This window comes from Panthera onca, chromosome E2, assembly GCF_046562875.1.
Source record: "Panthera onca isolate mPanOnc1 chromosome E2, mPanOnc1 haplotype 2, whole genome shotgun sequence".
Lineage (NCBI taxonomy): Eukaryota > Metazoa > Chordata > Mammalia > Carnivora > Felidae > Panthera > Panthera onca.
The window spans coordinates 6,899,215-6,912,249 of record NC_138353.1 but is presented as its reverse complement, the minus strand read 5'-3'; the positions used below and the strand labels follow the sequence as shown (position 1 = coordinate 6,912,249).

At 44.1% G+C, this 13,035-nt stretch overlaps 1 protein-coding gene across 1 annotated transcript; it reads left to right on the top strand.

The window, feature by feature from the left end:
- Nucleotides 1–2,390: 2,390 nt before the first annotated feature.
- On the top strand, nucleotides 2,391–6,795 carry LOC132691250 (zinc finger protein 432-like). Its single transcript, XM_078439249.2, has 3 exons — nucleotides 2,391–2,527; nucleotides 2,801–2,895; nucleotides 5,644–6,795. Exons 1-3 carry the CDS (start codon nucleotides 2,391–2,393, stop codon nucleotides 5,682–5,684), a joined length of 273 nt encoding a protein of 90 aa, XP_078295375.1. The 3' UTR covers nucleotides 5,685–6,795.
- Nucleotides 6,796–13,035: the final 6,240 nt, after the last annotated feature.

Below are 13,035 nucleotides of genomic sequence, written 5' to 3'. Positions count from 1 at the left end.
CTTGTACATGCCACCTTCTCCCTGTGTCCTCATGTGGTATCTGGTCCAGGTTTCTTTTTCTTTTTTTAATTCATTTTTATTAAAAATTTTTTTTTAATGTTCATTTATTTGGGGGGGAGGACAGAGCGTGAGAGCGGGAGGGGCAGAGAGAGCAGGAGACACAGATCCGAAGCAGGCTCCAGGCTCTGAGCTGTCAGCACAGAACCCGACGAGAATGGACTCCCGAGGTCATGACCTGAGCTGAAGTCAGACGCTTAACCGACTGAGCCACCAAGGCGCCCAATATATATGTATATTTAATAGTTAATATTTATGCATATATCGTATGTATATTCAGCAAACAAGTGAGTTCCCTTTTACCTTGCAGGTCCCCAAGACCACCCTCAGGTATGCTAATTTGCTAAGAAGACTCGGAACTCAGCCTTTTATACTCAAGGTTACATTTATGATAGAAAGAATAGAGATTAGGGGCGCCTGGGTGGCGCAGTCGGTTAAGCGTCCGACTTCAGCCAGGTCACGATCTCGCGGTCTGTGAGTTCGAGCCCCGCGTCAGGCTCTGGGCTGATGGCTCGGAGCCTGGAGCCTGTTTCCAATTCTGTGTCTCCCTCTCTCTCTGCCCCTCCCCCGTTCATGCTCTGTCTCTCTCTGTCCCAAAAATAAATTAAAAAAAAAAAAAAAAAAAAAAACGTTGAAAAAAAAAAGAATAGAGATTAAAACAGCCAAGGAAAAGCCACAGCGTGACTTGGGGGGCGGCTGTGTGTCCGTGCACCCCTGGAGAGGCTGGAGACTGAAGGCGGACATGCGTGTGTCCTGCCCAGCTGATTGAGCCCCCACACGGAGCAGACATCAAGGCTCGGGAGTTTTCTGTTGGCAGTTTCCCCTGCCTTCTGTCGCAGGTGCATGCTGAGGAAGTAACACTGCCCGTGGCTCCATTGTGGGAGGTCATCTGGAAGCTCCATGTCTGGGACTTTGCTGTGCTCTGCCCTTTGCGCCACTTTTCTTGGCTCATGTTAACCTGTATCCTTTAACTATCATAAGCTGTAACAGCTTTCAGTGAGCTCTGAGTCCCGCTAGCAAATTATCATGGTCTTTCGGAATATTCTGCCCAGCTGCAGTAGCTCTGCTGCATTTTGGGTAATTTCTAGTTCACTAATTATCCCTTCAGTGCCTCTAATATGCTTTCAACCTGTGGGGGTGTTTCTTTTTTTCAGATATACTGTTCCTCAATTCTGCCTACCTGTCTCTTTATAGTTCCTGTTCCTTAGACATTTTAAAATACTCCTGGCGACATTTTAAAAAGATGTTTATTTATTCTGAGAGGGGGTGCAGAGAGAGAATCCCAAGCAGGCCCCACACTGTTGGCACAGAGCCTGATGTGGGGGCTCGAACCCACGAACTGGGAGATCACGACCTGAGCTGAAACCAAGAATCAGACACTTAACTGACTGTGCCACCCAGGTGCCCTACCTTGCAACACTTTTTAAAAATTCCTTAGAACATTTTAAACACACTTATTGAACATGACATATCTTGTAATTCTGGCATCTCTTGTCTCCACATGGTTAATTCAGATCCACCAAGTCTGGGAAGGCCCTTGATGAGTGTAATAATATGTTTTATTAATCTTGTTTTATTAATATTGATTAATCTTGTTTTATTAATCTTAATATCACGATTAATGTTTGGCAAGTGTATAATGTTTGGCAAGTAAGTACTCCCGTGTATATGATTCTTGGTTGACAAGAGAATGTCATATCTACTTATTACAGAAATTTCTGATTTGTCAAATAAATGGACTATTGAATGTATAAATGCATAATATCCCAATAGTATTTTCCTTCTACAGACTGATTTAAAATAGTTTTTAATGTTTATTTGTTTTTGAGAGAGAGACAGAGTGTGAGCGGGGAAGGGGCAGAGAGAGGGAGACATAGAATCCAAAGTGGCCTCCAGGCTCCGAGCTGTTAGCACAGAGCCTGATGTGGGGCTCGAACTCACAAACCGTGAATCATGACCTGAGCCAAAGTCGGATGCTTAACCGACTGAGCCACCCAGGTGCCCCTACAAAGTGGTTTTTAAAAAACTGCTTGTGGAGCTCCTGAGTGGATCAGTTAAGCATCTGACTTTGGCTCAGGTCATAATCTCACAGTTCATGGGTTCGAGCCCTGCGTCTGGAGGTGCAGAGAGAGAGAAAGACACAGAATCGGAAGCAGGCTCCGGGTTCCGAGCTGTCAGCCTAGAGCCTGACATGGGGCTCGAACCCACAAACTATGAGATCATGACCTGAGCTGAAGTCATACGCTTACCCAACTGAGCCACCCAGGCACCCCAAGAAAAAATAAAATCTTAAAAAAAATAACAAAAGGGAAACACTTCTATTAAACAGGACCATGTTATTACAGGAGTTGCTGACACTGGAGGATGTGACCATGGACTTCATGTGGGAGGAGTGGCAGCTCCTGGCCCCCACCCAGAAGAACCTGCCGGGACGTGATGTTGGAGGACTACAGGAACCTGGTGTCAGTGGGTGAGGACAGCCCCCCTGTCATTCAGAGAGTCCCCATCAGTGGCCTTTCCTCTGTCAGCTGCTTAACACTTCAGAGTATCTGCAGCGCTTTCCAGTGGTAGAGTCTCGGGTCCTTCTCTGGCTTCAGACAAGAGCGTATAACGTGTCCGCTCCTGTGAGAAAAGAACCCCTACCGTGCAGATGTGAAAACTGCCTCAGCCCCTCACGTGTAGCGTCCTCCCATCCCGACACACCCCAGCCCATCTCCAAGTGTCCTGTCTCTCCCATGGGCAGGGCATCAAGCCAACAAACCAGACGCGCTCTCCAAGCTGAACGAGGGGAAGAACCGTGGGCGATAGAAGAGGAAGTCCGCAGTGGAACCAGTCCAGGTGAGCAAGTGACAACAGCAAGGTGAATGGCTGAGGAGGTCACATTCTCACGAGCCAGGGAAGGTTCCAGGGCTGTGAGAGTGTCTGAGGATGTCTAAACAGCTGCCCCTCATATCCTTCCCTGATGAGAGCTTCTTTGTAGGAGTCCATAGGAAAATATGCCCCTTTTCTTCTTCCGAGAGCCGACCCCTGTTTATTTTATGTACATCTTAATTTTTTTAAAAGATTTTATTATTATTATTTTTAATGTTTTATTTATTTTTGAGAGACAGAGACAGAGACAGAGTACAAGCAGGGGAGGGGCAGAGAGAGAGGGAGAAGCAGGCTCCAGGCTCTGAGCTGTCAGCACAGAGCCTGACGTGGGGCTTGAACTTGTGAACTGTGAGATCATGACCTGAGCCGAAATGGGACACTTAACCGGCTGAGCCACCCAGGCGCCCCTAAGATTTTATTTTTAAGTAATCTCTACATCCAATGTGGGGCTCAAAATTATGACCCTGAGATCAAGAGTCACATGATGTACCGACTGAGCCAGCCGGGCATTCCCATCTTGATTTTTGTCATTGTTTGCTTAGTTCTCTTCTTCCTACAGTTCTCAAGTCTTTTTTGTCCATTGTTGCAGTGTCTCTAACTACTTCTTCCACACTTCCATTGCTATGAAATTCCACCTTCTAAGTGTTACTCCAAACGTAGCTCTTTGAATTCAAAATAGTCTTCCAATTGGTTCATGTAACTGCCCCATTGCAAACTAGTGATTTCCCTTCCCAGCATTCAGCCTCGCTTTGGATGCTGTGTCCACACTGTAATCTGATCTCTGTGTTTCCATGGCTTCTTAGCTTCTTGTTCTAGACTAAATGTTTGTGTCCTCTCGAGATTCAGGTGTTGAAATCCTAATCCCCAAGGTGATGGTGTTATGAGATGTGGCCTTTGAGAGGTGATTAGGTCATGACGGTCCTGCCCTTTCTGCCATATTAGGTTGTAACTAGAAGGTACTGCCCACGAGGAAGCAGGCCTCACCAGACACCCAATCTGCTGGTACCCTGATCTGGGACTTCCCAGCCTCCAAAAATATGAAATACATTTCTGTCGGTTTTTGTTCTAGCAACCTGAATGAACTAATGAGACACTTCTCTTTCCCCACTCGGAAGTTGTCCAAAGATTCTGTTTTCCATTTCTTGTTATGTTCTCCTGTCCTTAAACTTTCCCTTTAATTTGTGAGTTAAGCTTTTATTTTCAACAGAGACTCCTAAGTTCACAGAAACTCCTGAATGAATTCAGACTTTTTAGTAAGGAACTAAAATCACTTTCTCTAGAAGAAAATTTCTTCCACCTTCCTCTTTTTTTCCCCTTAAGTTTAGTGTCTTCTAATGGTTTAGAAAAATGAGTACTGTAGAAGGTTAAGAATGGGGGGGCACCTGGGTGGCTTAGTTAAGCATCTGACTTCAGCTCAGGTCATGATCTCATGGTTTGTAGATTTGAGCCCCACTTCCGGCTCTGTGCTGACAGGTGGGAGCCTGGAGCCTGCTTTGGATTCTGTATCTCCCTCTCCTCTGCTCCTCCCCTGCTTACACTCTGTTTCTCTCGCTCTCTCTTAAATATAAAAGAAGAAAGAAAGAGCAATGGAAATTAAGAAAGAGGTGGTGAGGTTGGAAGATCTAAGAGAGGCTGGTTCTCCAAAAACAGAACAAAAATGTCTTTCAGGAAAGTAAGAGCCATAAACGTCGTCGGGAGTTGCTGATTCAGCAAGAAAGATATAAACTAAGGGACAGGGATATGATCTTAGTGTTGTCTTCCCATTCATATAAGTGTGTGTGTGTGTGTGTGTGTGTGTGTGTGTGTGTGCGCGCGTGTGTGTATTGCTGCACTTTGAATTCTCTTTTCATGAAATGATCTCTGACTGCTTGTTTTCCTTCTATGAATTCTCTTAGTGCTTTGTGCCCACAGCACTGAAACTCAGCCTTGAAAACATCGTATCTATTTTTCAAACATTTCTTAAATCCAAGGCTTTTGTTGGAGACCATGTGTATAATGCATGCATCCAGGCCTTTCTCTCTCAGCCTGGTTGATTAGAAAATCTGTATGCAATACAGGTTTTGAACACATAGTATTGTTGCTAGAATTCAAGGTTGAGGTTACATGTCAAAATGATTAGCAAAGCTGTGATACTGTGGAAATCTAGAGGAAATAGAACCTACAGTTATATAGAGAGCCTGGGGAATAACGCCACGATATGTGGGCACATACCTTGATTTTAAATAAAGAAGGTAATGAAGGGCAAAGAAGAGAGGCATAAATAGTAAGAAATCTGCAAGGCCATGGCCAAGACTGCCACAGAGCAGCCTGAAGCCTCGCAGAGGCCAGTGTCAGAGGGTATTTGTGGGGGCAGTACTGGAATGGAAACAGGTAAATGGGGTGATCAAGGCATGTTAACTTTTTTATTTTTAAGTTTATTTATTTGAGAGAGAGAAAGCACGAGTTGGGGAGGGACGGGGGCGGGGTGGGAGAGAGAGAATCCCAAGCAGGCTCCACATCATCAGTGGAGAGCCCGATGCGGGACCCGAACTCACAAACTGTGAGATCACGACCTGAGCCGAAGTCGGACGCTTAACCGACTGAGCCCCCCAGGCACCCCAAGGCGATATTAACTTCTATTGCCAGGCTGACTGTTTAGACTTTAGGTATTGGTAATTGAACTAGTTGAGGTAGCATGATGAATGGTAGGGGTTTTTTGTTGTTTTGTTTTTTCAGCTCTGGGTTGTCTTAATTTCTACCTGGTGGCAGCTGTGTAGCAATAATAAGGAAGGGCCTGAGGCTGTGGGAAAAACAGCGTACCAGTGGCCCCAGTCTTGGTTCAGAAGGAGGCAAGTGGTCCTAAAGGCTGCTTAACTGAGCCCAACATGGAGACAGAAATGCAGAATTATGGAAGAAGACGCAGTCCATTGCAAGATGAGGGATCAGTGCCTTAGGGGTGTCAAAATGGGAGGAAGTCAGATGTGACATCTGTACAGGTACAGCTTGCAGAGTGCGATGGAAGGTGATGGTCTTCTTCCGTATGGAAGCAATCTGTCCCTGGAGAAGTCTGCGTGTCCACCAGTCTGGTGGAATTTCCTGGATGGTCATTCTCTCTCACCTTTGCCCCTTTCTTCAGGAACGTGCCCCAGCTAGACTAAAAGTTGGGAGTGTGGAGATAAGAGTCTGTCCCTAAATGTATGGCCAGGGTGATGGTGCTCTGAAGAATGAAGAAAGGGGCAAATTTTAGAAAGCCGACGACCACCCAAGAGTATCACAGAAATGTCAAACTCAAACACTGAGGGTCCAACATTCTGAATTGCCTGAGATGTTTGTTCATAACAAGCATCTGCTTCTGCCCTTGACCACCATAGTCCATTTGCTTCCTTTGGTGGGACTCTTCCAAACCGGAAGTCTGAATGTTTGAGCAACTAACATCTTGGTCCTTTGCCTCAACTTTGTTTCAGTCTTTGTGCTCTGAACATGACCTCAGCTTATCCTTTATCCTTAAAAATTTACATACGGATATTTTCCATATCGCTGTGTCTACTCAGGCCAGTTCTCAACATTTTTCTATCCAACTGGGTACTGGCACCTTGCCGTCTAATAAAAATCAAAATGTTTATATGCTTCGGAAAGTCCACTTATTTCCCCCACATTCTGAACCTCAGTAACATCCACCCTCTTGAAGAAAGTTTCCACCTACCTCTTGACTCCAGCAAAATATTTAGGAGTGAACCTTAATTCTTCATGTGCTTTCCCCTCCCATTTTGAACTCAGTGGTAAGACTTGTCTTACTCCACAGTGTATCCTCATTTCCTCCACCTCTCTTCATCTCCTTTGCTTCTTCTAACCACTTCTCATAATTTGCAGCTGTCTCCCTTTTTTCTTTTTTTTCGATATTGATTTTTGAGAGAGAGACAGAGCATGAGCGGGGGAGGGGCAGAGAGACAGGGAGACACAGAATCCAAAGCAGGCTGTCAGCACAGAGCCTGAGGCGGGGCTCGAACTCATGGACCGTGAGATCATGACCTGAGCTGAAGTCAGACACTTAACTGACTGAGTCACCCAGGCGCCCCTGCCTCCCATTTTTCTTTGCTCAGTGTATTTTCCGTACCTAGAATGTAAACTCAGAATAATACATTCACGTGTCCCCAACACCAGCACTGTGGCCAGTACCTACCAGGCATTTTATTAGGATTTGTGGAATGACTGAATGCAGCCCTTGTAACCTTGGATGAAGTTTTTTTTCCACCTGTGTTTTCTCTTCTAACAGTGGTTTTCTTATTTTCTGCTCTCTCTGCATGTTTTGCAAGATGCTATTTAGAAAGCAGCCGACTGTATAGTTATTCATTGTGAACTATCTAAACTTATTTGTATGCTTTTTGCTTTTGCCACTTGATTTTTGTGTGTTGTGTTTTTACCAGTGTTCAAGAAATAAGGGACATTAATAGAGACTCTTTTATACTGAGATCACGCAGTCAACACTAAAGATTGGCTAGTCCACACCTAGGCACTCATTGTTCTCTTCTTTCCTAGAAGCTGAAGTTGGTGATCACCTACGGTGACACTTGCGTGGCTGGAGATGCCTAAAGACAACTAAATGCGGAACAATGCTGTGAACATGATGCCTCTGAAAATATCGTCCATCTGGACCATCATTTTCCTTTAAGGCAAAATTAGGGAAAAACTCTGAAATCAAATTTAAATTCAGTCAGTTAAAGCAGAGGCTATGAAATAAAGAACTCCATGGAGTGTAGTGGAGATGAGAAATCCTTTCTCCTTACAAAGTATGAGCAAATTCATACTAAAATTGCCTGAAATTGGAAAACCCATCAGCACTAAGGCTCCCGTTTGTTCAGCATCAGAGGGCTCACAAAATTGGGGAATGCACGTATGCAGTGAATGTGGGGAATCCTTCATCAGGAAGTCTCAGCTCACTAAACGTGAGAGGATTCACCGGGGAGAGAAACCCCATGAATGCAGTACATATGGGAAGGCACATACCACAAAGTCCAGGCTCACTGGACACGAGAAAATTCACACAGGGGAGAAACCTATAGGTGAATATGGCAAAGCCTGTTATAGGAAGTCAGAGTCATTATACACGAGAGAAATGGAAGAGGAGAAAACCCCACTGAGGCAGTAAATGTGGCAGAGCCTTGCTCATTAAATGACATCTCATTTTACTTCAGAAAACTCATACCTGAGAGAAACCCTATGTATGATTGTGGAAAGGGCTTCACCCAGAAGATTAGTTTCATTGTACGTGAGTGAACTCATACTGGTGAGAAACCCTGTATATGTAGTGAATGTGGACCAGGCTTCATCCACAAGGTGAGCCTCTTACGACATCAGGGAGTTCATGCAAACAAGGCTTCCTTTGTATGTAGGGACTGTAGGAAATCCCGTCCTCAGGGGCACCTGGGTGGCTCAGTCAGTTAAGTGTCCAACTTCGGCTCAGGCATGATCTCGTGGTTCGTGAGTTGGAGCCCTGTGTTGGGCTCTGTGCTGACGGCTCCGAGCCTGGAGCCTGTTTCAGATTCTGTGTCTCCCTCTCTCCCGGCCCCTCCCCACTCACGATCTATCTCTCACTCTCTCTCTCTCAAAAATTAAAAAAAAAAAGAAAATCTTGTCCTCAGAAGTCAGGTCTCATTAAACATCAGAAAACGCACACAGGAAAGAAACCTCATAAATGTAGTGAATGTGGGAAAACCATCAGGAAGAAACAGCTCATTAACCATTAAAGAACTCCTACAGGAGAGAGATCTGTGAATGCCCTGGGTGTGGGAAAGCTTTTGCCTACAAGTCTTGCCTTATTAAACAAACAAACAAACAAACAAAAACCCCCCACACAAAGGAGAAACACGTAGATTTATAAAATTGGAAAACCCTTCCACAGGGTCACAGCTTCTTAGAAGTGAAGTCCTGTTAATTTGGTGACTGTGCAAATGCCTTCTGTCGCCACTCAGACATTATTAAATATCAGTGGGCTTCTAGCAAATAGGAACTTAGCCCTTTTGGAACAGCCTCTTGCTAGGTTGCGCCCTCCAGTGTTGGCACAAAATTTGCCCAGGGGAACAAAAATCTTACAAGTGTAGTCAATGTGATTGTGCCTTCAGTGGTCAATGATTTCTCACATTATGTCTCAAAAAACCTATGGGAAGGAACTGCAGAGTAGAAAAACAGTGAACAAAAAATTCCAGGCCATTATATAGTTAAGTGTATTTTGAGAGAAATATGAATGCAGAGACTGGGAAAACCTGATAAATTTCATTTTCTATATTGTTGATACAGAGACACAGTCTGATGTTAGTAACCTTGTCTTTTCTTTGTTTGCCTCTTTTGTTTCCTCCCCTATGTTCATTTGTTTCTTAAATTCCACGAGTGACATCATAAGGCATTTGTCTTTTTCTGAGGTATTTTGCGTAACATAATACTCTCTAGCTTCCACATCAATTGCTCAGTTTCGTCAACTAATCTGGAATGCCTGGGGTCATAAGTGAAACAAAACACTGCTGTGAGTATAAAGAGATAAGGTCGTTGGTATCTGGATATTGCTAGGAATGAAAATCTTTACAATATAGAGTTGGTTGATAGGAAAAAGCAGTCTTTGACTAGTGGAGTTTGGGGAACATATAAGATCTGTTCAGTTTCCCTAGGATAGTGTGGAGGATTAATTGAAAAGCGGTCGGTACTCCTTTCACAGATTTTCAGGACCTTATATTATGTAAAGTCACCTGAGAAACAGCCTTTCAATGAATTGCTGTTCATTCGGTGAATATTTGTGAAGTACCTGCTTTATACCCGGTATTATTCTACCAGCTAAGGACACAGAGGTGAACAAAATGTCTTTGCCCTCCTGGAATGAGTGTTAAGGTAGCTGAATTAGGGGCGCCTGGGTGGCTCAGTGGGTTAAGCGACCAACTTCAGCTCAGGTCAAGATCTCACCGTCTGTGAGTTCGAGCCCCACATCAGGCTCTGGGCTGACAGCTCAGAGCCTGGAACCTGCTTCGGATTCTGTGTCTCCCTCTCCCTCTGCCCCTCCCCGACTCATGCTCTGTCTCTCTCTGTCTCAAAAATAAGTAAAAACATTAAATTGGTTAAAATGAAATAGAAAAAAAAGAAAAAAAAAGTTAGCTGAATTATATGTAAGTGGTGTATCTTCACGCTCCATCTAACATACTCAGGGTATGTAAACTCCACATTAGGTGAAATGGGACGTGAAATAATTGGATCACGGGTTTTGTGCTTGGAATGACGTGGAGTTAGAATGATCCTAAGTACGTTTTTCCCCAAGGAGAGTATTTGAATGGGAGACAAGCGAAGGAGTCCTATTAATAATGTATAAGTAATTGATTAATGAATGGATAAAGATGGGACACACACACACACACAAATGGAATGTTAGCCACCAAAAAGAGTGGAATCTTGCATTTGCAATGATATGGATGGAGCTAGAGAGTATTACACTAAGTAAAATAAGTCAGAGAAAGACAAATACCTTATGATGTCACTAGTGGAATTTAGGAAACAAATGAACATAGGGGAGGAAAAAAAAAGAGGCAAACCGAGAGGGAGGGTGGGGAGGGGTGGGTTAAACTGGTGATGGGGATTAAGGAGTGCGCTTGTGATGAGCACTGGGTCTTGTATTAAGTGATGAAGCACTAAATTCTACACTTGAAACTAGTATTACACTGTATGTTAATTAACTGGAATTTAAATTAAAACTTGGAAAGAGAAAAAAAAATGTATAAATAATCCAGGATACAAATACGTCTTTAGAAATGCCCATGTCTTTTCTCCCCACGTTGACTGTACATTCCTTGATAGTTTTGCACTGCTTCAGTACCACTAGCCACATGCGGCTATTTAAATGTAGATTAATTAAAGTTAAATTAGACATGTATTTGCTTAATATCAAGAGTTCACATTCCAAGAATTCAATAGTTCTAGGTGACTAGTGACTACCATGTCGGACAATACAGATGTATTACATGACAATTACATCATCACAGAACCGTCTATTGATTGGTGCTGCTTTATAGGGTCATACATTCTTTGTGACATAGAAGAAATAAAAATTATGTGTTGATTTGGAAGATGAAGGTGAATGGACTATAAAGAAAAAAGTTCTATCAGTGCAAAGAATGAGCGATTGTAAGGCAGTTCTAAAGAATGGAATTGTTCAAAAAAATACTGTGTGTATGTGTGTGTTATTAGGCTAAATGTTTGCCTATAAAAGGGGGAGAGAAGAGGATTAGGATCCCTAGAGAAGAATAAAAAACATGAGAACCTCAGGCAAGATGGAGGAAAGCTGGGATATGAAAGGAGGTAAGATTCCTCTTGAGTGTATTGGAGAAGAACCCTTAAATTGTTCACCCCCCTATCACCTTTGAAAGTTGTTATAATTTGAGTTCCCATTTCCTCTGTGACCTGCTTAACAGCATATGTGGTTTGCCTTTTCTATTCCTTTTTCCTCTTATGATTGGGGCTCTTGTCCTCTCTCCTCTTTCCAGCCTTTCTCTTGATTCAATAAAGATACCCTGCTTGAGTCCTGGTTAGAGAAGAAATGGATATTTGCTATGCAGTAGCTGTTTTACATTTCCATCACAAACCCTGAATTAAGGGGTAAATTGAATCCGACATATATATATATTTTTAAACATTTAAATGTTATGTTTTTTAAAAAAAATTTTTAATGTTTATTTATTTTTGAGAGAGACAGAGACAGAATGCAAGTGGGTTAGGGGCAGAGAGAGAGGAAGACACAGAATCCGAAGCAGGCTCCAGGCTCTGAGCTGTCAGCACAGAGCCCGACGCAGGGCTCGAACTCACGAGCTGTGAGATCATGACCTGAGCCAAAGTCGGACACTCAACCGACTGAGCTACCCGGGCGCCCCAACCCAACACATTTTTAAGCACCTAAACTTGGTTATCTCAATTCCTGAGATTTTATTCTGTATTGCAGTCATTAGATAATGGAGAACAGGAAATTTTTCATGATTGATTTGTATTTTACAAACATCACCTTGCCTGCTGTATGAAAACGAGCTTGGCACAGACCAACGGTGCAAGCAGGGACAATTTTAGTATCAGGGGCGAGACTGGGCCAGCATAGTAATGATGGAGGAGTATGAAGATGGAACTGTCTTTTGCTTTGACCTGTGGTTACATGACTTTATCAGGTGCATTCTGAAAATTATAATAGCCTACGGGTTTTAACATAGCGGGGGCAAACAGGTGAACACAGCCTGTGTTCTTGAGGTGCCTGGTTCCTCGGGGTGAGGGAGACTTCTAAGCTCAGCAACTGGCATTGGCGGGAGTGGGGGCGGGGAGGCGGTGCGGGGTGGAGAGGAGAATATGAGCGAGAGCAGGCTGGAAACGGGTGGCAGGCCTGCAAAAGGCTGGCAAACACGTCTTGGTGAAGATGCACAGGGCTGTGGTCAATCTGTTTTTTGTGCTCATTTTATTTCCTGCACGTGAATATTCACAGCAGTTCCAGCTGCAATATCCAAAACACTGGAAACAACCCCAAGGCAATTATGCTGTGTTCAAGAAGCTAGAAAAAGGAGTACATACGCAACTAATTTCATGAATATGTTGCAGACTAATCTTTATAATTTTTTTAAGTTTATTTATTTATTTTGGTGGGGGCGGGGTGCAGAGAGAGAGGGACCGACAGAATCCCAACCAGGCTCCGCACTGTCAGCACAGAGCCCGATGCGGAGCTCCAACCCCCGAACCAGTGAGATCATGGCCTGAGCCGAAACCAAGAGTCGGACGCTCAACCGACTGAGCCATCCAGGCGTCCCTGTATAATTTTTTTTTTTTTTTAAATTAACATGTATTTACTTTTGAGCGAGTACGAGTGGGGGACGGGCAGGGAAAGAGAGGGAAACAGAGCCCGATCGCCGGCTGGAACCCACAAACCGTGAGATCGTGACCTGAGCCAAAGTCCCACGCTTAACCGACAGAGCCACCCAGGCGCCCCTAATCTTGAGTGACAGAAGTGGCTGCCTGGGATGTGTAAGGGACATGGATGGGATGAGGCTGGCAAGAGGCTCACAACGACCGTGGCTTCAGCTCTCTTGGCGACCGCCGCATGCCCCACCCCATCTCACTTTTCCA